This window comes from Balaenoptera ricei, chromosome 14 (assembly GCF_028023285.1).
Source record: "Balaenoptera ricei isolate mBalRic1 chromosome 14, mBalRic1.hap2, whole genome shotgun sequence".
Classification (NCBI taxonomy): Eukaryota; Metazoa; Chordata; class Mammalia; order Artiodactyla; family Balaenopteridae; genus Balaenoptera; species Balaenoptera ricei.
The window spans coordinates 77,984,899-78,009,903 of NC_082652.1; the positions used below are offsets into that span (position 1 = coordinate 77,984,899).

At 37.9% G+C, this 25,005-nt stretch overlaps 1 protein-coding gene across 2 annotated transcripts in view; it reads left to right on the plus strand.

The window, feature by feature from the left end:
- The window catches only part of MALT1 (MALT1 paracaspase), a 57,342-nt gene extending 48,747 nt beyond the window's left edge, over nucleotides 1-8,595 (plus strand). For both annotated transcript variants that reach the window (XM_059894497.1, XM_059894496.1), the window contains 4 exons: nucleotides 2,961-3,110; nucleotides 4,763-4,920; nucleotides 6,050-6,175; nucleotides 7,254-8,595. In XM_059894497.1, the coding sequence (XP_059750480.1) occupies nucleotides 2,961-3,110; nucleotides 4,763-4,920; nucleotides 6,050-6,175; nucleotides 7,254-7,694 (875 nt within the window). In that variant the 3' untranslated portion in view covers nucleotides 7,695-8,595. The remainder of the gene's footprint in view (nucleotides 1-2,960; nucleotides 3,111-4,762; nucleotides 4,921-6,049; nucleotides 6,176-7,253) is intronic.
- The last annotated feature ends 16,410 nt before the right edge of the window (nucleotides 8,596-25,005 follow it).

Below are 25,005 nucleotides of genomic sequence, written 5' to 3' on the forward strand. Positions count from 1 at the left end.
TGAACTTTGGATCTTCTGGATAACTTAAAAATATTCAGAAAAAAAGTAAGTATTCAAAGATCATAGACCAAATAGCTAAGGCAGAAAAACTACCTTTCCAGTTTCAATTGTGTACCAGTGCAACAAAATATGAAATAAGCTGATTGCTGTTACAAGGCTCTAGTTGTCAATCTGTGACGCCAGATTTTGATTTTTGTACTCCAGACATAATTATTGTTAAGTTGCTTGAAATTGCAAAATAAATTCTTTCCTATCTAGTTTTGGCAGTATGGCATTTAAGGGACCCAAAAACCATCTTACTATATAAAACTCCAAGACCTGCTAGAAAAAATTATTTAATTAGTATTTAATTTTTAATGATGTAAGTCCCTTAGAACATACTTCTGACAGTTTTTATTGTGAAATTAGTTGTTCAACATGAATCTCAGACCTTGACAGTAATCTACATCCAACTATATGTTCCCTCTCTCTCTTTCCTTGCCCCCCCTTACATGGTAACCATCATTCTAAATCTTGTTTATCATTCCCTTGATTTGCTTCTTACATAGTTTTAACTGAGTTTATATTATGTCTGCAAGAAGTATGTATATTTTAATTTTAGTTGTTTTTAACTTTATCAAAAGATATTATGCTGTGTATTTGGGACTTGAAGTTTTTCAATTAATGTTATATTGCTAAAGAGTAATCCATATTGTTGCATGATTGTGGTTCATTCATTTTGACTGTATTATAATAGTCTACTGTACAAACATACTAGTTTTTTCAGCTGCTCTCCTGTTGAGCATTTGAGTTACATCCCAGTTTTTGCTATCATGAACAGTACCGTTGTAACAATCTCTTATATGTCTCCTGGAGTATGTGTGCAAGAGTTTCTTTGGGGTATAAATCTAGTATTTGGAATTACTGGATCGTGGGGTATGTCAGTATTCAATTTTAAGAAATAATGCCAAACCGTTTTGCAAAGTGGTTGCACCAATATACACTTACCCTGTTCCCCATAATGTACAAGAGGTAGTATAAATCCGCACTCTCTTCATCACTTCATATGTCAGACTTTTATTTTTGCCAATCAGATGTGTTAAATACTATCTCATTGTGGTTTTGATTTGGGTTTCCCTGATTGTTAGTGATATTGAACATGTTTTCAATGGCAATATGTATGTCCTCTTATGTGAAAATCTGCTCGTGTCCTTGGTCCATTTTTCTATTGTGGTGTTTTTGCTTTTCTTACTGATTTAGAGGAATTCTGATATGTTCTTGATGTCGCACTAGCTAGGACCTCTGAGACATTCTTGAATAAAAGTAGTAGTGGTAGACATTCTTGCCTCATTTCTGATTTTAAAGGGAATGCTTCTAATATTTTCTCATTTAGAATCAATGAATTTAAATCCAACGTGATAATCTTTTTCCTTCAACTAGAAAATTTAGTTCAACTACATTTACCGTAGGCTTTTCGTATCTGTTTTAACCATTTAATTTTTTATTTGGCTCATTCTTCCTTTTTCATCTTTTAAAAAATTGATTTCTATATCTTCTCTCCTACAATATAATTTTATATATGCTCACGACCCTTAGGCTCCCCCCCAACCCCCAATATGTTGATATAACTTAGTTCTCAATTGTTTGATATATTCCTCCCTCCCATTCTGTGTGTGTGTGTGTGTTTATATAATAATCATATATATAAAATCACACTCTGTCTTTCTCTCTCTGACCTTACTATTGGTGAAAGACAAACATTTGGAATCTCTTTGTGAGCAAAAGGGATAAAGTCTTAGAGTTTTATGTCTGTTTTTCCCAGATAAGTAACTACTTTTCCAAGACAGATATTAATTTATTTTTATTAATATATACAGAAATGGGATAAATTTATTGTAATGTATTCATACAAAAGAATATCTGGTTTTATAAATTTAAATTGAGATTTGTTAATATTCATAAGTCTCTAAATCATATTGAATGAAAATAGTATTATAAAAATATGTGTATACATTTTTGTTAAGTACAAAATCTAAAACGTGGGCACATACTATTTACCAGTATCTACATGAGTGAAAATTAAAATATGCATAAGAATATATACAGAGTACTTTGGTTACTTTGAGTTGGGGGAGGACCGTGATGGTGCTTTAACGTATTGGTAGTTTTAACACATTATTTCCTTTTTTGCTTGCTCATAACTGTGTCATCATTTGTTTATTATGAGAATGTATTTGTTTATCATGTTGAGAATGTATTTCTCAACAGAGTATAGACATAAAATTATGACTGCCCATACAGTAAAGAAATATACTTTTAGCTCTTTGTAAATTTCAAGGCTTAAAATATTGGGGATTCATTAATAGAATTATAGAAGATAAAAGCTAGAAAGGGGCCTTTAGAAGTGAGCTGGTCCAGTATTTTATTTTTTTAATTTATTTATTTTATTAATTTTTATTTTTGGCTGTGTTGGGTCTTCATTGCTGCACACAGGCTTTCTCTAGTTGCGGTGAGCGGGGGCTACTCTTTGGTGCAGTGCGCAGGCTTCTCATTGAGGTGGCTTCTCTTGTTGTGGAGCATGAGCTCTAGGCATGCGGGCTTCAGTAGTTGCAGCATGCGGGCTCAGTAGTTGTGGCTCACGGGCTCTAGAGCACAGGCTCAGTAGTTGTGGCACATGGGCTTAGTTGCTCCGTGGCATGTGGGATCTTCCCAGACCAGGGCTCGAACCTGTGTCCCCTGCATTGGCAGGCGGATTCCTAACCACTGTGCCACCAGGGAAGCCCCCTGGTCCAGTATTTTTACCTGTTTGCTCACTGCTATATCCCTAGCACCTGGAACCATGCCTGGCACATAGTAGGTGCTTGGTAAATATCTGTTGAGTGAATAAGTGATATTGAGGCTATAGCGTGATTTGTAGGAGAGTTCTTGGTCTAAATGAAAGGATGTGGTCTTAAAACTAATATTCACTTCTTATCTTTTAGATATGGGTAAATGTCATCTTACCAAAGGCAAACAGGCGCTAGAGATTCGAAGTAGCTTATCTGAAAAGAGAGCACTTACTGACCCAATACAGGGAACAGCACATTCTGCAGAATCTCTGGTGCGGAATCTCCAGTGGGCCAAGGCACATGGTACAGTAAAGTCTATTTTCTATGAGCTATTTCTATAATATGTTTATATAAAATCATAAAGTGTTTTACCTTCTGAATATACAGCTTTCCTCCGAATTTTGTAGGGAAAATATTTTAGCCTAGTGAGTAAACCCAAGACTAAGCAAAGGTTTCAGTTATAGATATTACATTGATTTATTTGATGTTGGAAATATTAAATTAACCCATTATTTCACCTTTGGTAAAATTAAAATGATCATTCGTAAATTCTATCTTTAAAACTATTTTCAATTTGTCTACTATACAATCCCTTAGATTCTCCTATATTGTGAGATGTTGAAGTGTGCCACTTCAAAAATCAGACAGGTCCCTACTTGATAAATATGTTATCTGTAAAATGGGGACAAGAAGTAGTGCTTACTTGATAGGGTTGTTGATATTGAATGAAATCACATGTAAGGACACAAACATGATGGTCAACAAATACTGAATGCTTATATTACTGAGCATAACTGAGCATTGTCTCCTTGACATTTGAATCCGTGGGTTGGTGAGCAAGAGAAAGAAGGTGAGGCAGAAATCATCTGCAACTTAATCACCTCTGGTAATTCTATGTGATTTAGTGAAAAAATAAGTTTAAATTATTGGCCGAAATAATGGTTGGTTGAATCTTCTATGAATCCCAAATATCTATGCTGTGGATACATTATTAAGTGATAACTGAAAATTAATTGTATTTGTTGAACTCCTATATAATGTCTTTCTTTTTGTAACAGTTTGTTCTCTAAGATATATTTTTGGTAAATTATCACATTGAAGCACATTAAAATGCAAAATGCCATAAATATATTGTCTTGGCATTCCAGATAATTGGATAAGTAGTTAAAATTCTTTTTCTTTAAAAAAGCTCTAAAACAACAACAAAAATCACAGTTAAGAACAACCGTAAACAAAACCTAACATAAAATGAAATTAAAAGGTCAGATAGGGACTTCCTTGGTGGCGCAGTGGTTAAGAATCCGCCTGCCAATGCAGGGGACACGGGTTCGAGCCCTGGTCCGGGAAGATCCCACATGCCGCGGAGCAACTAAGCCCGTGCGCCACAACTACTGAGGCCCGCACGCCTAGAGCCCGTGCTCCGCAACAAGAGAAGCCACCACAATGAGAAGCCCGCGCACCGCAATGAAGAGTAGCCCCCACTTGCTGCAACTAGAGAAAGCCCGTGTGCAGCAACGAAGACCCAACACAGCCAAAAATAAATAAGTAAATTCATAAAAAAAAAGTAGAATTGTTAAAGATAAAGCATAATGTCACTGAGTAGTTTATTTAAAACTATTTTCATGAAGAATAAGGAAACAGTGAAAATATATCTACAATTGTATGTATACTTTTGATTACCACTATAAAAATTATGTATGCAGAGGGACAAGAGCTGTAAGAAAATAGAAAACAAAAGATACTTGCTTGACCAGTAGAATATTGCACTCTTTTTTTTTTAAGTGTGTGTGTGTGTGTGTGTGTGTGTGTGTGTCTTTAAACCATGTTAGTTATATAACATTTTTAAGCAGCAGAAATAGCTCTAATTGTATTTTGCCTCAAAGAATATTTGTTTGCCACTTAACATCAGAAAACTTACGAAGCATTCTTTAAATATTTATAAATTGTTTTTTCAGAACTTCCAGAAAGTATGTGTCTTAAATTTCAATGTGGTGTTCAGATTCAATTAGGATTTGCAGCTGAGTTTTCCAACGTCATGATAATCTATACAAGTATAGTCCACAAACCACCTGATATATTAATGTGCGATGCCTATGTTACCGATTTTCCACTTGTAAGTCTTTTTCTTCTATTTAAAATATAATGATATATCCTCACTTACTAACAGCTAAGTTTTTGAAAACTTAAAAGTTGATAAATGTAAAGGAAATGTATACATATTTATTACACTTATAATAATATCTGCATTTCAGTAATGATAGTCATAATATTTAAAAACTGATTGCCAAAATACCTTAAATATGTTAAGTTTGGAAATGTCTGAAGTTCACCCAGGAAAGAAGGCTTTAATTTCCCTTACCCTAAATAGGATATCAAATATGAAGGAATAAAATGTGCTATACATATGTCCAGAATAACTTCCTTTTAAAAACGTTTCCAAAAACGTTTCCAAAAAAGTTACTACAACAGTGTAAGTCGTATTTGTCAAGCTATAGTAGTATATTGGAAGAATAGAAACCTAGTTCTTTCCAAAACATTTATTTCGTATTGGCCTAAGGAAGCCACTAAACAATATCCCTCTTTCCTACATAGTTGTAGTAAATTGAGACATAAGCACGGAGTAAGGCAAACAATCCAAAACATCTCCTTTGCTTCTGATAAAGCCTTCATGGAGGACATTTGCTCAGTGTGACCCCCAGAATTAGACAGGTCTGTGCACCAGTCCCGGCAGCTCTGGACCAGGATTGGCCCCCAGGCACTGGGCAGGCGGAGCCTGAGGGCTGCTCTCTATAGAGTCACAGAGTAGATCTGCTCTCAACAGCCGTTGCCTCTAAAAGAAAAAAGGGAAAAACTGCCTTTGGCATGTCTACTTATTCCTGTTAAACATACAAATCACATAAATTCCCCTGCACCTTCCCAAAAGTGATGAATAAGGAAGGAGAGAATCCAGGAATCAAACACTAATGGGGCTCAAACTTAAAAGGAAACTTGAGGACACTTAGAAGTGTTTGTAGGAATAGTTTGAAAGTAACTGTCCTTTCAGAGCTAACTTCTTAAGTGTATGAGTGAGGAATTTAGAATTGACTCTAGAATGTTATTTTCATTGTATCTCTAGCCCTGGGTAAGGGATTACCTACTCTGACCACAGTTCATCAGAGAGCAGTACCTGTTAAGATGTTTTATGGTCAAATGATGTTGTGACTTCCATTGATTTCATTAATAACGTTTGCTGATTTTCACAGGACCTAGATATTGATCCAAAAGATGCAAATAAAGGGACGCCCGAAGAAACTGGCAGCTATTTAGTATCAAAGGATCTTCCCAAGCATTGCCTCTATACTAGACTCAGCTCACTGCAAAAATTAAAGGTTATTACTTTTCCTGTCTATAACTACTAAGGGAAAACTTTATGAAAGTGAAAATGCATTTTTGCCTGTGAACCTTGAATTGGTCCATAAATGTGCTGCTGCTTTGCGTATTAAGTTGAAGTAGAGCGAACGGCTGGCCGTGCAGCAAGTCTCAGTGACCTTTTGCATGTTGTATTCTGTCCCTGATAATGGCCTGAGGATTTGTGTGTGAGAATGCAAGTAATTACCCTCCATGGTGTTAAAAAGTTAGAGACAAAAAGCATAGTCTACTTGTAAATATCTTAGCATTTTCAGTTAAGCATTTCCTATTTCTGACTTTCTACAAAACGTAACAAATTAGAATTGGAATTTATTTTGATCTTTTTTCATTTCTCGTTGACCTTAAATCAGAAACTACATGGTACATGGTCTATAGGGTTGAGCTGTCTAATAGAACCAAATTCTTGCCAAACTGAGTTTTTATTTATAGCCAAAACTTGGAGAATGAAGTGAGCACTGTTGACAGTCATGCGAGGACAGTCATAAACCTGCTGTCGCCCCGTTCATGGCTAATCTACTTACACTCTCCTTGTATCTTTGAACTTCTGTCCATTATCTGATTCAATTATGCTTCTCCACCTATGATTGTGATTATTCCGTAGTATTTTTTTTTTTATTCCGTAGTATTTTTAAAACAGCTAAACAAAATTTTGACCTAGATGTAAAGCCAGTTATTGTTTCATTAAAAGATCATTCCCCATCTCCAGTAATAGGGAAAGATAGTTTCCCAAGCCCCACTGCTTGGAAAATACCTTTTCCCTGTTCGTCAGGAATACAATACCAGATCTCTATGATTTTGACTATACTAATTCAAAATACTGAATGAGGGAAAAGGAAGCTAATTCTAGCCGGCCTTTCTTAGTATAGGGAAGGTGTGAAGGATACCTTGAGGGTCTGGAACCTGGGAAACAGGAGTGAGACTCGGTTTTTGTTGTTGTTGTTTGGTTTTGTCTGTATGTGTGTGTGTGTGAATGATAGTCTAAGATTGATATACTTTCAGGGTTGATGAAGATGACAAACCTTTTCTTTTCCTTTTCAGGAACATCTAGTCTTCACAGTGTGTTTATCATATCAGTACTCAGGATTGGAAGATACCGTAGAGGAAAAGCAGGAAGTGAATGTCGGAAAACCTCTCATTGCTAAACTAGACATTCACCGAGGCTCCGGACAGAAGACTTGCTTCCAAACTTGTGTTATGTGTAACAGCCCTTACCAGAGCTCAACAGCCGTGTCCGTGGGAGCTGGCCATTATCGTTCATCTCAGGACTCATTCTGTGGTGTTTACCATTCACATCTTAGTAACTCAAGTAATGTGATGCCGTCAGATAGTTGTCGTTGCAGCCGGACTGCAGATGCATTTATTTCAAGTCATCATACCCACCATTATTCATGTCAGTTTGGCAGAAGCAATGTACCAGTAGAGACAACCGATGAAATACCATTCAGTTTCTCTGATGGGCTCAGAATTTCTGAAAAGTGACCTTTTTGTTTTTGAAAGTTATCATAATTAATAGATGTCTCATCCAACAGTACTTAACATAAAGTGAGGTATTGGGGAAAAGGAAATATATATACATGTGGAAAGAAAAAATTAGTAACAGCTGTTTCACAGCAAACTCAGGACTTTGAGATGTTGGAATTATATTATTTAACTACGGACTTCCTCTTTTAAGATTCTGTGAATTGGTTGATTTGTTCTGTAAGTATGAAGTACGGATGTGTATATGTTTATGTGTATATAACAAAAATGTTTTCATTTTGACCACTCTGAAGTAAGAACAGTGGGAATGGCATTACTGTAGAATAAGTCATTGTATTTTTAGAGCCAGAAAATGTACCTTGATGATCATCAGGCTTAACTTAATTTTATCAGTGGGAGAAACAGATTGAGGCATCTTGTTTAAGTTAGAGCTGAGACCTCCAGGCTTCTATTCCAGTGTTTATTCCACTACACACTGCCTTCCTGACAGGTTCTGAGACAATTAGTATTTTTGTAGATAGATTTAAGGATATATAAATATGGATATCTGTATATAATCTAGAAATATATGAACTTCAGTTTGTGATTATAGGACTTTGCTGCAAATGCCAGTTAAGAGGTTTGTATATAACTCTTATGTATAACAGGCTGAAATTTCTTAAGGTCATGAAAGTACATGAGAAGTGACAAGATGTTTGTCTATGTTAAAGCCCTAGACAGCAGGATAATTTTGCTACTGGATGACCTTCGTAGCTGTTTACCTGAATCTTAAAAATATTGGACATGTCTTCCTTAATAAGGTGTATTTTCTCATTTTACTGGCCTTAGGAGACAGTCACCTTTGGTTCTACCTAAAAGCAAGTTTAAAAAGCAGCTGGCAATAAAAAGGTTGAATTAGTAATTTTTTTTTTTTTTTTTTTTTTTGTTTTGTTTTTTTTTTTCACACACACACACTGTATTTTATTTTTACAAGAGATAAATCGACTGACACCAAGCATTGTACATGGATGACCACAACAAAAGCAACAATGATTGCAATTACCAAACATGAAACACACTCATACTATGTCATAGTATTGACATTCAGTCCAGTAATCCTCCACTGTAACAGCTCCTTTACTTTGCAGTGAAAATTGATTTGTATATTCTTTGCCTCTGAGTCCTTGTGGGATTTTTTTTTTTTTTTTAAATTCAGACAGAAAGTCACAAAAATTATACTCATCCTCATCAGTTCACTCAGTCCCATGTAATTAATTTTTTTTTTTCATCTTGATCTTTTGTTAGCACTTTTATGAGTTCATCAGTTTTTCATTAGAGTTCTGAAAATGCTTATTCATTCAGTTCAGCAGTACAGTCCGTTACCAGAAACCTGTACTTGTCAGAGTCTTTTCCATGTATTTCTTGAAGATGAAACCCTTTTATAGGAACATATTTGCAAAATCATCAGAGTACACCCAGAACTGTCTGTAAATGACAAAAGACTTAAAAATGACCACGGTTAAAGATTTGATGACAGTTCATAATAATGCAGTTGACAAGAAAATTAGTTATTTCTGAGATATACATTTTAAAGTAATAACTAGGATTATTACTTATAACATTATACCAGAACATATAAGATTTTTAGAAATTTCATGTAATGTCTGAAACATTTATGTTAACATATTTCCATACATATTTCCATACAAGTACAAATATAAGATTTTTAGAAATTTCATGTAATGTCTGAAACATTTATATTAACATATTTCCATACATATTTCCATACAAATACAAATATGATTTTTAGAAATTTCATGTAATGTCTGAAACATTTATATTAACATATTTCCATACATATTTCCATACAAATACAAATATAAGATTTTTAGAAATTTCATGTAATGTCTGAAACATTTATATTAACATGTTTCCATACAAATAACCCAATGAAAGTTTAGTATTAGTTGTTTTGTTTGTTTTTTTATACTGCAGGTTCTTATTAGGCATCAGTTTTATACACATCAGTGTATACATGTCAATCCCAATCGCCCAATTCAGCACACCACCATCCCCACCCCACCGCAGTTTTCCCCCCTTGGTGTCCATATGTCCATTCTCTACATCTGTGTCTCAACTTCTGCCCTGCAAACTGGCTCATCTGTACCATTTTTCTAGGTTCTGCATACATGCATTAATATACGATATTTGTTTTTCTCTTTCTGACTTACTTCACTCTGTATGACAGTCTCTAGATCCATCCACGTCTCAACAAATGACTCAATTTCGTTCCTTTTTATGGCTGAGTAATATTCCATTGTATATATGTACCACAACTTCTTTATCCATTCGTCTGTTGATGGGCATTTAGGTTGCTTCCATGACCTGGCTATTGTAAATAGTGCTGCAATGAACATTCGGGTGCATGTGTCTTTTTGAATTACAGTTTTCTCTGGGTATATGCCCAGTAGTGGGATTGCTGGGTCATATGGTAATTCTATTTTTAGTTTTTTAAGGAACCTCCATATTGTTCTCCATAGTGGCTGTATCAATTTACATTCCCACCAACAGTGCAAGAGGGTTCCCTTTTCACCACACCCTCTCCAGCATTTGTTGTTTGTAGATTTTCTGATGATGCCCATTCTAACAGGAGTGAGGTGATACCTCATTGTAGTTTTGATTTGCATTTCTCTAATAATTAGTGATGTTGAGCATCTTTTCATGTGCTTCGTGGCCATCTGTATGTCTTCTTTGGAGAAATGTCTATTTAGGTCTTCTGCCCATTTTTGGATTGGGGTGTTTGTTTCTTTGATATTGAGCTGAATGAGCTGTTTATATATTTTGGAGATTAATCCTTTGTCCGTTGATTCATTTGCGAATATTTTCTCCCATTCTGAGGGTTGTCTTTTCGTCTTGTTTATGGTTTCCTTTGCTGTGCAAAAGCTTTGAAGTTTCATTAGGTCCCACTTGTTTATTTTTGTTTTTATTTCCATTACTCTAGGAGGTGGATCCAAAAAGATCTTGCTGTGATTTATGTCAAAGAGTGTTCTTCCTATGTTTTCCTCTAAGAGTTTTATAGTGTCCAGTCTTATATTTAGGTCTCTAATCCATTTTGAGTTTATTTTTGTGTATGGTGTTAGGGAGTATTCTAATTTCATTCTTTTACATGTAGCTGTCCAGTTTTCCCAGCACCACTTATTGAAGAGACTGTCTTTTCTCCACTGTATATCTTTGCCTCCTTTGTCATAGATTAGTTGACCATAGGTGCGTGGGTTAATCTCTGGGCTTTCTATCTTGTTCCATTGATCTATGTTTCTGTTTTTGTGCCAGTACCATATTGTCTTGATTACTGTAGCTTTGTAGTATAGTCTGAAGTCAGGGAGTCTGATTCCTCCAGCTCCATTTTTTTGCCTCAAGACTGCTTTGGCTATTCGGGGTCTTTTGTGTCTCCATACAAATTTTAAGATGATTTGTTCTAGCTCCGTAAAAAATGCCATTGGTAATTTGATAGGGATTGCATTGAATCTGTAGATTGCTTTGGGTAGTATACTCATTTTCACAATATTGATTCTTCCAATCCAAGAACATGGTATATCTCTCCATCTGTTGGTATCATCTTTAATTTCTTTCATCAGTGTCTTATAGTTTTCTGCATACAGGTCTTTTGTCTCCCTAGGTAGGTTTATTCCTAGGTATTTTATTCTTTTTGTTGCAATGGTAAATGGGAGTGTTTCCATAATTTCTCTTTCAGATTTTTCATCATTAGTGTATAGGAATGCAAGAGATTTCTGTGCATTAATTTTGTATCCTGCAACTTTACCATATTCATTAATTAGCTCTAGCAGTTTTCTGGTGGCAGTTTTAGGATTCTCTATGTATAGTATCATGTCATCCGCAAACAGTGACAGTTTAACTTCTTCTTTTCCAATTTGTATTCCTTTTATTTCTTTTTCTTCTCTGATTGCCGTGGCTAGGACTTCCAAAACTATGTTGAATAATAGTGGTGAGAGTGGACATCCTTGTCTCGTTCCTGATCTTAGAGGAAATGCTTTCAGTTTTTCACCATTGAGAATGATGTTTGCTGTGGGTTTGTCATATATGGCCTTTATTATGTTGAGGTAGGTTCCCTCTATGCCCACTTTCTGGAGAGTTTTTATCAGAAATGGGTGTTGAATTTTGTCAAAAGCTTTTTCTGCATCTATTGAGATGATCATATGGTTTTTATTTTTCAATTTGTTAATATGGTGTATCACATTGATTGATTTGCGTATATTGAAGAATCCTTGCATCCCTGGGATAAATCCCACTTGATCGTGGTGTATGATCCTTTTAATGTGTTGTTGGATTCTGTTTGCTAGTATTTTGTTGAGGATTTTTGCATCTATATTCATCAGTGATATTGGTCTGTAATTTTCTTTTTTTGTAGTGTCTTTGTCTGGTTTTGGTATCAGGGTGATGGTGGCCTCATAGAATGAGTTTGGGAGTGTTCCTTCCTCTGCAATTTTTTGGAAGAGTTTGAGAAGGATGGGTGTTAGCTCTTCTCTAAATGTTTGATAGAATTCACCTGTGAAGCCATCTGGTCCTGGACTTTTGTTTGTTGGAAGATTTTTAATCACAGTTTCAATTTCATTACTTGTGATTGGTCTGTTCATATTTTCTATTTCTTCCTGGTTCAGTCTTGGAAGGTTATACCTTTCTAAGAATTTGTCCATTTCTTCCAGGTTGTCCATTTTATTGGCATAAAGTTGCTTGTAGTAGTCTCTTAGGATGCTTTGTATTTCTGCAGTGTCTGTTGTAACTTCTCCTTTTTCATTTCTGATTTTATTGATTTGAGTCCTCTCCCTCTTTTTCTTGATGAGTCTGGCTAATGGCTTATCAATTTTGTTTATCTTCTCAAAGAACCAACTTTTAGTTTTATTGATCTTTGCTATTGTTTTCTTTGTTTCTATTTCATTTATTTCTGCTCTGATCTTTATGATTTCTTTCCTTCTGCTAACTTTGGGTTTTGTTTGTTCTTCTTTCTCTAGTTTCTTTAAGTGTAAGGTTAGATTGTTTACTTGAGCTTTTTCTTGTTTCTTTAGGTAGGCTTGTATAGCTATAAACTTCCCTCTTAGAACTGCTTTTGCTGCATCCCATAGGTTTTGGGTCGTCGTGTTTTCATTGTCATTTGTCTCTAGGTATTTTTTGATTTCCTCTCTGATTTCTTCAGTAATCTCTTGGTTATTTAGTAACGTATTGTTTAGCCTCCATGTGTTTGTCCTTTTTACGTTTTTTTCCCTGTAATTCATTTCTAATCTCATAGCGTTGTGGTCAGAAAAGATGCTTGATATGGTTTCAATTTTCTTAAATTTACTGAGGCTTGATTTGTGACCCAAGATGTGATCTATCTTGGAGAATGTTCCGTGCGCACTTGAGAAGAATGTGTAATCTGCTGTTTTTGGATGGAATGTCCGATATATATCAATTAAATCTATCTGGTCTATTGTGTCATTTAAAGCTTCTGTTTCCTTATTTATTTTCATTTTGGATGATCTGTCCATTGGTGTAAGTGAGGTGTTAAAGTCCCCCACTATTATTGTGTTACTGTCGATTTCCTCTTTTATAGCTGTTAGCAGTTGCCTTATGTATTGAGGTGCTCCTATGTTGGGTGCATATATATTTATAATTGTTATATCTTCTTCTTGGATTGATCCCTGGATCATTATGTAGTGTCCTTCCTTGTCTCTTGTAACATTTTTTAATTTAAAGTCTATTTTATCTGATATGAGTATAGCTACTCCAGCTTTCTTTTGATTTCCATTTGCATGGAATATCTTTTTCCATCCCATCACTTTCAGTCTGTATGTGTCCCTAGGTCTAAAGTGGGTCTCTTGTAGACAGCATATATATGGGTCTTGTTTTTGTATCCATTCAGCCAGTCTATGTCTTTTGGTTGGGGCATTTAATCCATTCACGTTTAAGGTAATTATCGATATGTATGTTCCTATGACCATTTTCTTAATTGTTTTGGGTTTGTTTTTGTAGGTCCTTTTCTTCTCTTGTGTTTCCCACTTAGAGAAGTTCCTTTAGCATTTGTTGTAGAGCTGGTTTGGTGGTGCTGAATTCTCTTAGCTTTTGCTTGTCTGTAAAGCTTTTGATTTCTCCATCAAATCTAAATGAGATCCTTGCCGGGTAGAGTAATCTTGGTTGTAGGTTCTTCCCTTTCATCACTTTAAGTATATCATGCCACTCCCTTCTGGCTTGCAGAGTTTCTGCTGAGAAATCAGCTGTTAACCTTATGGGAGTTCCCTTGTATGTTATTTGTCGTTTTTCCCTTGCTGCTTTCAATAATTTTTCTTTGTCTTTAATTTTTGCCACTTTGATTACTATGTGTCTCGGCGTGTTTCTCCTTGGGTTTATCCTGTATGGGACTCTCTGCGCTTCCTGGACTTGGGTGGCTATTTCCTTTCCCATGTTAGGGAAGTTTTCAACTATAATCTCTTCAAATATTTTCTCTGGTCCTTTCTCTCTCTCTTCTCCTTCTGGGACCCCTATAATGCGAATGTTGTTGCGTTTAATGTTATCCCAGAGGTCTCTTAGGCTGTCTTCATTTCTTTTCATTCTTTTTTCTTTAGTCTGTTCCGCAGCAGTGAATTCCATCATTCTGTCTTCCAGGTCACTTATCCGTTCTTCTGCCTCAGTTATTCTGCTATTGATTCCTTCTAGTGTAGTTTTCATTTCAGTTATTGTATTGGTCATCTCTGTTTGTTTGTTCTTTAATTCTTCTAGGTCTTTGTTAATCATTTCTTGCATCTTCTCAATCTTTGCCTCCATTCTTATTCCAAGGTCCTGGATCATCTTCACTATCATTATTCTGAATTCTTTTTCTGGAAGGTTGCCTATCTCCACTTCATTTAGTTGTTTTTCTGGGGTTTTTTCTTGTTCCTTCATCTGGTACATAGCCCTCTGCCTTTTCATCTTCTCTATCTTTCTGTAACTGTGGTTTTTGGTCCACAGGCTGCAGGATTATAGTTTTTCTTGCTTCTGTTGTCTGCCCTCTGGTGGTTGAGGCTATCTAAGAGGCTTGATGGGAGGCTCTGGTGGTGGGTAGAGCTGACTGTTGCTGTGGCGGTCAGAGCTCAGTAAAACCTTAATCCACTTGACTGTTGATGGGTGGGGCTGGGTTCCCTCCCTGTTGCTGTGGCGGTCAGAGCTCAGTAAAACCTTAATCCACTTGACTGTTGATGGGTGGGGCTGGGTTCCCTCCCTGTTGGCTGTTTTGCCTGAGGCAACCCAACACTGGAGCCTACCCGTGCTCTTTGGTGGGGTTAATGGCAGACTCTGGGAGGGCTCACGCCAAGGAGAACTTCCCAGAACCTCTGCTGCCAGTGTCCTTATCCCCACGGTGAAACAGAGCCACCACTCGCCTCTGCAGGAGACCCCCCAACACCAGCAGGTAGGTCTGGTTCAGTCTCCCCCAGGCTCACTGCTCCTTCCCCTGGGTCCTGTTGCACACATTACTTTGTGTGTGCCCTCCAAGAGTGGGGTCTCTGTTTCCCCCAGTCCCGTCAAAGTCCTGCAATCCAATTCCCACTAGGCTTCAAAGTCTGATTCTCTAGGAATTCCTCCTCCCGTTGCCTGACCCCCAGGTTGGGAAGCCTGACGTGGGGCTCAGAACCTTTACTCCAGTGGGTGGACTTCTGTGGTATAAGTGTTCGCCAGTCTGTGAGTCACCCACCCAGCAGTTACGGGGTTTGATTTTACTCTGCTTGCGCCCCTCCTACCGTCTCACTGTGGCTTCTCCTCTGTCCTTGGACGTGGGGTATCCTCCTTGGTGAAGTCCAGGGTCTTCATGGCCTGATGGATCCGCCTCCAATGTCTACTATAGAGCAGCAATCACTCCGACCATCCGCGAATCCTCCGAGCGGCTCTCCACCTCGACCTTCCTCAGCTCCACTCTGTGCCTATACCACTTCTTCTTCTGAATTAGTAATTTTAAAACATCCCACAAAGAAAATCCCAGGCCCAGATGTTTTCACCGCTGTATTCTACCAGACATTTTTTAAAGAAGTAGCACCAATCCTTTGCAAACTTTTTCCAAAAATAGGAGAACACTTCCCAACTCAATCTTTTGAGGCCAGTATTACCCTAATACAAAACCAAAGACATTAAAAGAAAACTACAGAGCAACATCTATTATGACTATAGACACAAAAAATCATCAACAAAATACTAGCAAAATATAAAAAGGGTCATACACCATTACCAAGTGAAATTTATCCCAGGAATGCAAGGTTGGTTTAACATCCAAAATTAAACATAATGTGTAAATTATCTCATTATTCACAATAGTTATATTCTATAATGTCACTATGAATACTGAATTAGCAAATACGGAGCCATTGCTCCTAGGGGAAATGTGTGTGTTTTACACATATACATATCTCAAATAGACTGTAACCTTAAATCCTAAAAACAGTTTATCCTGGTAGAGTCTATTTATTTTATAAGAGACAAAATGAGGTTCAGAAGTATTAAGTGACTTGCCTGAGGCCACCCAACTAATGGGCCAGACTTGGGATTCAGACCCATCCAACTGGCCCCAGAACCAGAGCTTCTTGCACTATACTGCCTTTCCCCATGCCTTCTCCATCCTCTGGTCATCTCTGCAAGAGAGCTGAAACAAGAAGGCAGAGCATTGCCTTGTTTGACCTCAGCTGAGAACATGCACCTCAAGGAACTCAGTTTTTTTCACCAGTCTGCACATGTCCATGAATGGTCATAAAAGTGCTGCAAGTATTGACTTTAGGGTTATAAATAAATTTTAAATAAGTAAATTGGCAAATTTACAAACACAGAATCATGAATGAGGATCATGTTCCTAAAGATCAAAATTACGACATTGTCTTGTCTTAATGTATACAGAAAAAGCATTTGATAAAATTCAGCACCCTTTCATGATAAAAATACTCAAGAAACTAGAAGTAAAAGGGCAACGTCCTCAGGATGATAAAGGGCATCTACCAAAAAACCACACCTACTTAAACATCATACTTAATGGCGACAGACTGAATAGTGACTGCTTTCCCCCTAAGATCAGAAATAAGACAAGGATTTTCATTCTCACCACTTCTATTCAACACTGTACTTGAGGCACTAGCCAGGGCAATTAGGCAAGAAAAAGAAAGGGCAACCATATTGGAAAAGAAGTAAGACTATATGTATTCAGAGATGACATGATCTTGTTGTATCTAGAAAATTGTAAGGAATTCATTTCAAAACTAATGAGTTCAACAGGTTGCAGGATAGATACAAAGATCACATACAAAAATCAGTTTTATTTCTATACTAGCAATGGACATTCTAAAATTGAGGGTTTTTTTTTACTCCTGTTTATAATAGCATTAGATGAATAAAACAAAACTACAGAACATTGTTGAAAGAAATTAAAGAAGATGTAAATAAATGGAAAGACATCTTTGTTGATGGATTGGAAGGCTTAACACTGTTTAGATGGCAATGCTCCCCAAATTGGTCTACAGATTCAATGCAATTCCCATCAAAATTCCAGCTGGCTTTTTTGCAGAAATTGATAAGCTGATAAAATTCACATGGAAATGCAAGAAACCCACAATACCCAAAACAATCTTGAAAGAGAACAAAGTGGGAAGATTCACACTTAACTGATTTTAAAATTATTGCAAGTCTATAGTAATCAAAACAGGATAGACATTATAAAGGAATATAAAATATAACAGTCCAGAAATAAACCCATACATTTTATGATCAATTGATATTTGGTAAGGGTGCCAATACCATTCAATGAGGAAGAGTAGTCTTTTCAACAAATGATCCAAGGACAACTGGATAGCCACATGCTATCCAGTGGCTATCCCTGGATAGCCACTTATGGTATAAGAAAGGCTATCCCTTCCTTATACCATACACAAATTTTAACTCAAAATGGATCATACACCTAAATAAGAGCTAAAACTATAAAACTCTTACAGGAAAACAGAGAAGTAAATCTTTGTGACCTTGGGCTAACCAACAGCTTCTTAGTTAGATACAGCACCAAGAGTATAAATAAGGGGAAAAAAATAAATTGGACTAAATCAAAATGAACTTTTGTGCTTTAAAGGACACCATCAAGAAAGTAAAAAGACAACCCACAGATGAGAGAAAAATTTTGAAAATCACATCTCATAAGGGGTTTGTATCTGGAATATATAAAGAACTCATAACTCATAATAATGAGCCTTTTATATGCTAGTGCTTAATTATGGTTTCTGTAGAGCAGTAACCAATGGATTTTCTGTGATGATGGAAATCTTGTATATCTTCACTCTCCAATATGATAGCTTCTAGTCCCATGTGGTCATCGAGGAGTTGCAATATAGCTGGTGTGAGGAACTTTTTTTTTAATTTTGGTTTTAATTTAAATAGCTACATATAGCTAGGGGCTTCCATCTTCAACTGCACAGCTGTAGAGAATGGGGCTAGAAGGTAGGTAGGGTAAAGGGACTTTTTGCCTTTCACTTTATATTTTTCTGTATATTTGAATTTTTAAACCAAGCATGTATTTATAATTTTAAAACATTTAAAAAAGAAGAATGGTGCATTTTTTTCGTCTTTTCCATCAGCCATGCTTTTATTTTACTTGAATTTCTCACACCAGTTGCTTTGTAATATTAGCATAGGATTTTTTTATGTACATCAGTGGAATTTAGGAAAGGTAACCTATCCATACCAATGACAATGTGAGGAAGAAATTAGGATAGTAAAGGCTCACTAAATCCAAAGCTAATACTTGATTCTGGAGAAGGTATTTTCTGGAAAGTAACTTTAAAAATTATAAAAATTATAAGTTACATGTTTTCTAATAAAAGAAATATCAAACCTAAATACATGGGATCATTTGAATGTAAAACATTAAAGTGTTGTTCATCCAGAGATGAACAGGTAAATAGAGGTATGTAGCCTTAGGAAAGAAAGTCTTTAAAGAATACTGAAAAGGGGCATTTAGACCATTTGTTTTTCCTTGCTCTCCAAATCTAACTTGCACATGAAGCAACAATGAAGTGGTCTCAGTAATCACAATTTTTTTCAACTCGTCAAACTCAAGAAATTCAATTATGTATCCATAGCTCAGATAACTGATATATTGACACATAGATCTGCACAAGTTCAGTGTCAGGATGAGATCTGATTTTTTTATTTTTTAAGAGCCAATAAATTTTAAGTTGTTTTCTGTTGTTTAAACGTTCCCCTGGTATTTGTATGCTGTTGCTTTCAACTACCAACTGTTGCCCAAAACTCAGGATTTACACATTACTTTCATGTATTTCAACCTGTTTTTCTAGCTTAACATTGTGAATTTTATCCAGGCCCAACCAAAATAAGTTTTCAATACTTGCCCTTGAATTACATATTTCTCATATTGATAAACTGTTAGTAAAGAAAAATATACCCAGAAATAATGTTTGTATAAACGTAATTTTTTTTTTCTGTTTTGACAGCATTAAAAATATTTCAGCAGACACAAAGTTTGGCTTTACTAAAGTCTGAGTCCACTCCAAGTGGTGTGACTTAAAATGTGTTATTTATCTTGTGTATGCTTTTTCTATTTCTTTATCTGTAAAACAGGGATGATGATCTCATAGGGCTTATAATACTTTACAGGGTTGGCAATACTCAAATTCCTGTAAAGTGCCAGCTTTTTGAAAAGGATCATCATTCTCCAAATCTGGCATTCTCAAAATCATACCAGTCCCTACACAGGGCGCACTATTTGTTATTAAGGTACTTCCTACGATGCACTTTTCATAATATTGGCAATGCATATTGGCTTCTAAAGTAAGTTGCAGTTGAATTTTGTTCACTCCAAATTCACTTTTCAAAAAGTATGGAAATTGAACGTCCCCAGCCGTTAATGTTACATAAAGTACTTTACACACAAAAACAATTTGATTAGCAATGTTTCTAATTGGTGGGATTGTCTTTGCTTACCTGTATTTTCCAGTTTTTATACAGAGAACAGCTATAGTTTTAAAGTATATAGTTTAAAATTCTGAGCATCAATAAATTTGTTTTTGGGGCTTCCCTGGTGGCGCAGTGGTTGAGAGTCTGCCTGCCAATGCAGGGGACACGGGTTCGAGCCCTGGTCTGGGAAGATCCCACATGCCGCGGAGCAACTGGGCCCATGAGCCACAACTACTGAGCCTGCGCGTCTGGAGCCTGTGCTCCGCAACAAGAGAGGCCGCGACAGTGAGAGGCCCGCGCACCGCGATGAAGAGTGGCCCCCGCTTGCCGCAACTAGAGAAAGCCCTCGCACAGAAACGAAGACCCAACACAGCCAAAAATAAATAAATTTTTAAAAAAAATGCAAACCTTTAAATAAATAAATAAATAAATAAATTTGTTTTTGAACACAATTTTTCATAAATGCAATCAAGTTTAAAAATGCAAAGTGTCTCATGTAGGGTTTTTTTTTGCATATTTATTTATTTAGTTTTGGCTGCATTGGGTCTTCGTTGCTGCACACGGGCTTTCTCTAGTTGCGGCGAGCAGGGGCTACTCTTTGTTGTGGTGCGCGCACGGGCTTCTCATTGTGGTGACTTCTCCTGTTGCAGAGCATGGGCTCTAAGTGCTCGGGCTTCAGTAGTTGTGGCATACGGGCTCAGTAGTTGTGGCTCGCGGGCTCTAGAGCACAGTCTCAGTAGTTGTGGCACATGGGCTTAGTTGCTGTGCAGCATGTGGAATCTTCCCGGACCAGGGCTTGAACCTGTGTCCCCTGCATTGGCAGGCAGATTCTTAACCACTGCGCCACCAGGGAAGTACTCTCATGTGGTTTTTGATGTCATGAGTAATTCATACATAGGTGCTTTTTTAAATTTTAAAATTGAGATGTTTCCAAAGATGTTTCAAGAGAAAAGTTGCAAAACTAATACAAAGAATTCCCATATTCCCGTCACCCTGATTCTCTAAATACTAACATTTTCCCATATTGTATCATTTTGTCTCAAACGTATATATGTTTGTATGTATATCTATATACATGTATGTATGACATTTTTTCCTGAGCTGTTCGGAAGTAACCCTTTAGCCCCTAAGTAAATACTTAGGTGTGTATTGCCTAAAAACAAGAACATTCTTGGTAACCACACTGTCAAGATGACACTTAGGATTTCAGAACCTCCCTCTTCTGTGGCCTGACCACCAGGACCGCCAGGGCTTATCTTGTTTGTCTCCCTTCCCTCAGGGATCACCGTCCTGTGCTCCTTGTCCAATATCTAAAAACTATTGTTTCTTGTATTTTGTCTGGTATTCTGGTTGTTTAAGATGGGACAGTACCTCCAGGCCTTATCATTCCATCATGGCTAAGTGAACATTTGCAAGTAATTTTTAAAACTAATCACATATTCAAAAATACTTTTGGATGAGTTTGCATATATTACAAGAAACTATTACCAAACCAGGGTTTGTTGCTCAAAGCACAGCAAGTCAACCCTGAAACACCAAGGTCCGCAGCAGAGAAAGGGTTTATTCGCAAGGCAGCCAAGCAAGGAGACGGGAGAACTAGTCTCAAATCTGCCTCCTGGAAGGCAAGAGGCTTTTATGGGATAAAACTGAGGGAGAGTAGGGAAAGGTGATCTGAGTCGAGAAAAAGGTGAGGTAGTTGTCATTCTGTGCAAGTTCAACTAGGCTTCTTCACAGGAAGTGTTGAGAAAATGGTAGCACCAGCACGATCAGAGGGTAGAGTTCTCGGCTCTCTGATGTCAAAAGGTCACCAAGAGGACATTCACACACGCCCAGCTGGAGGGTCAGTGGCCCTAACCAGTCTTAAGCGGCTCGAGAGAGTACAGTTCCAGGAGGGCACAGTTACCCAGCCGGCAGTAACAGCTACCCGATTAGATTCAGAGACAGCTTCTTCAGCAGGAGAAGCAAAGTTCCCTGGACAGTGAGATCCATGAGGGGAGGACAGGGTTAGTCCTACTCATCGTGGTGCAAGGCACATAGTAGGTGCTCAAAAATAGGTCAAAGGAGTGGACATCCAACCAGTCTGTTCTTGGTTCCGTGTCCCTTTGCCGACAGAGGCAGGGAGGGTTTGTCCATCCCTTCAGAGTCTGGTTCTCGTCTAATTCTATCGAGACATTGATCTTCTACCCGCTAACCTGCCCGAGGGTCCTGTGCTTTGGTTAATACGTACTTGCCACTAAACTAACTCTTCTTCACAGCTAATGACTTGCTGCTGTGTTGGCCTCAATCTTTAGATTGAAATGGAAGCCACCTGTTCTCTTTTGAGAAGTGTCTCTTGTTTTATCTACGAGCAAATAAGGTTCCCAATACAAACCCCAAAGAAGACATCAGCATGTTTGTACCATGGGCACCAGGCACTGGAGGTGGGGGAAACGGTTGTGAATTTACAACATGCAACCAAAGGGTTAAGTTTGCACGCCTGTACTTTAAAGATGAAGGCAGTCAGAGGCAAGGTGGGCATGGGGAGGGCCAGGTGCAGATTAGAAATTCAGGAACCTCCTTTGATGGAGCCGTCAGAAATCAACTTTCCCCTTGTAGATAGAAAAAGAATGATTCACAAACAAGCTTCTGGAAAGCTGAAATTATTGGGGGAAACACTTTAAAAACAAGAAAGAAAATATCTAGGACTCAATAGCTAGAAGGCAAAATTATACTGAGCTGGTATTTGTACTTATGGTGAAGATTCACACAGAGGGCTTCTTGTATGCGTGAGCAAATGCATTCCCTTTATGCTTTTTCTCTGGCACTGATCATGTCTTCCTCATAAGCTCCCAGTCATGTAGGGGTTTGGGGGATGAGTGGAGAACAGTTCTCTCACTAAGCAGCCTCTGGTAGGTGGGTGGGCACTAGCTAGGCCCCGAGTCCCGGAAGGGAAGCAGGAAAACAGCTCCCGTCCTCACGGTTTCCCTCCGTTTGTTCTAACCCAGCCCGGAGGTTAGAACTCAAGTTGGGATTACGTGCCCCCATAAGCCCCGACTCCCTCAGCCCTCTTGTCCCAGCATCTGAGGGCCGGGTGGGTCCCCTGGTCCACACCCTCACACACTCCCAATATCTGATTGTGCAGATAAGACTCTGATCTAAGAAGGAACTTAGACAACTCAATAAAGCCTGACTTTAAAGATTATTTTCATTTAAGCAGGGCAATGAAACCCCACACCTGTTTTTTATCTGTTTGCTTTCCTCCATACAACCCTAATCACCATCCCCATCTCATCCCCAAGGCACCTCCTCCCCCCAGTCCCAAGATACTTTGGAAGAAAATTGAGGCAGAAATAGACAAGAATTTTTTCTGGTAATTCCCTGTACACACTGTTGGCAACTAGGGCTTTTTCCTAGGACTTCGGAAATAAGTTACTAGAAACTGGTTAACAGAACACACACTCCCTTAGTTCTGGAGGCCAGAGTCTGGAATCAGGGTGTCCCCAGAGAAGAATCTTTGTCTTTGGACCTCAACTAACAACATCTGCAAGGAACCTAGTTCCTCTCACGTTCTGAGGTTCCAGGTGCATATGAACTTGGGGGACGCTTTTCAATCCACTACAACAACCCCCTTTTCCCCAGGCTTCCCCACTGGCTCTCCTTCCCCGCAGCCTGCTACCAATACCCAACAGCAAAGCTCCGTCACCTGACGGGGTGGTGTGGTTGAGAGCGAGGTTTAGAGTGAGGAACAGAGACGCTTAGAGGGAGGTTCTAGCCACAGGATAGTTACAGAGAGGCTGGCTTTCTTCTAAAAGCTACGCTTGTTTCTGGGGTGAAAGTAAAGTCTGTCGGGAGGATAAAACTCAGTATAACGGAGAGTCTATCCCTTGTCACTGCTCTGTTTTTGCTGTTGAACCAAATTCCCTCGCCCAAAACCCAAGCAGCCAAAACGCCCAGACCCTTAAGTTTGTGGAAAAGGATTTCTCCGTAAGGCAGCCTAGCGAGAAGAGCGCAGAACAAGCCTCAGAACTGCCTCACCGGAGGCCAGGGGCTCAGGGTATTTATGAGATTGAAGCAGGGCGGGCTGAGGCATGGGGAGGGTGGGGAAAGGTGATTGGAAATAAGGAAAAGGTGAGGCAGCTGTTCTCTCCACCTTCAAAAATGGAGGCTCTTAGCACGATCTGAGGGTGGCGTTTTTGGCCCTCTGACGTCAAAAGGTCACTGAGCGGACACTCGCGCATGCCCAGTTGGAGGGTCGGTGGTCCTAACCAGTCTCAACCAGCTCGGCTCCAACCAGACACAGCTGACTCCAAGTTCCTGGAAAACATTGTTTATGCTACGTGCTGTTTGGAGGACATACAAGTTTTTGTAGCAAGCACTAAAGCAAGCTTGATTAGTGAAGGCAGGTTACAAGTGTAATGGATCTAACTAATGATTACCCTCAGTTTCAAAATTCACATTTTTCTGAGCAAACTATTTCCCTTCCTATTCACTATCCTACCCCAAAACTGACTTTTTAAAAGGCAATTTGCATCTACTATTTTAGTAGAATAAGTGGTTCATCAATATTATTGAATGAAGACATGGGACCATAAATATTTATGCAAAGGAAGGAAAGCAAATAAGTCTTTGGGGTGGGACGTGCCACTTTCTGTGTGCTGGTTACAAATGTTTTACACACAGCATCTCATTTAACTCTCAACAGCTCTGCAATTTATAGATGAGGAAACAAATTGTTAGGCTGACCCAAGATCTCTCAATTCGCCTGGAGAGCCCAACTGGCGGGTGGCAAGGGCAGGATAACTCAGACCCAGAACACAGCCCATTATTTTCTCCACTATGCCGCTGCTTATTACCCAATAATGAAGAGATACACAATCCTTGTTGAATAATAAATGCGGAATCAATGCAAAAGTGGGCTAACGTTAAATGACATTAAATGTTCATATTTGATGGAGTATTAAATATTGTGTCTAAAAGATACAAATCTTTGTTTTGAATGAAGCTTGCAAGAAACCATCCTACTTGGAAAACAGAAGGAATGGCATCTTGAATCTTATAACTTGATCTTGGTGTTTTTCTAACACAGTAGAGAAAGAGCCAAGTATGATTTCTGATGACATGTGTGTTAACAGAGTGGTTTAATATTTCACTCTTCTAAGAACATGAAAAGTAATTTTTAAATATTGACACATTATTCTTAAAAGAGAAAGTAATTTACCATCTCTCAGTGTGAAAGTCACAGGTCACATTTCAAAACTTTCCTAAGGAGTTGACCTAAATTCAGAAATGTTGCTGTATTATGCTCACAAAGTCTGACAGGGAAAGGTGTTAAAAAGAATATTTGTTTAAAGTATTTTCATTAGCTTTAGTTTTACCACATTCGACTTTGTGT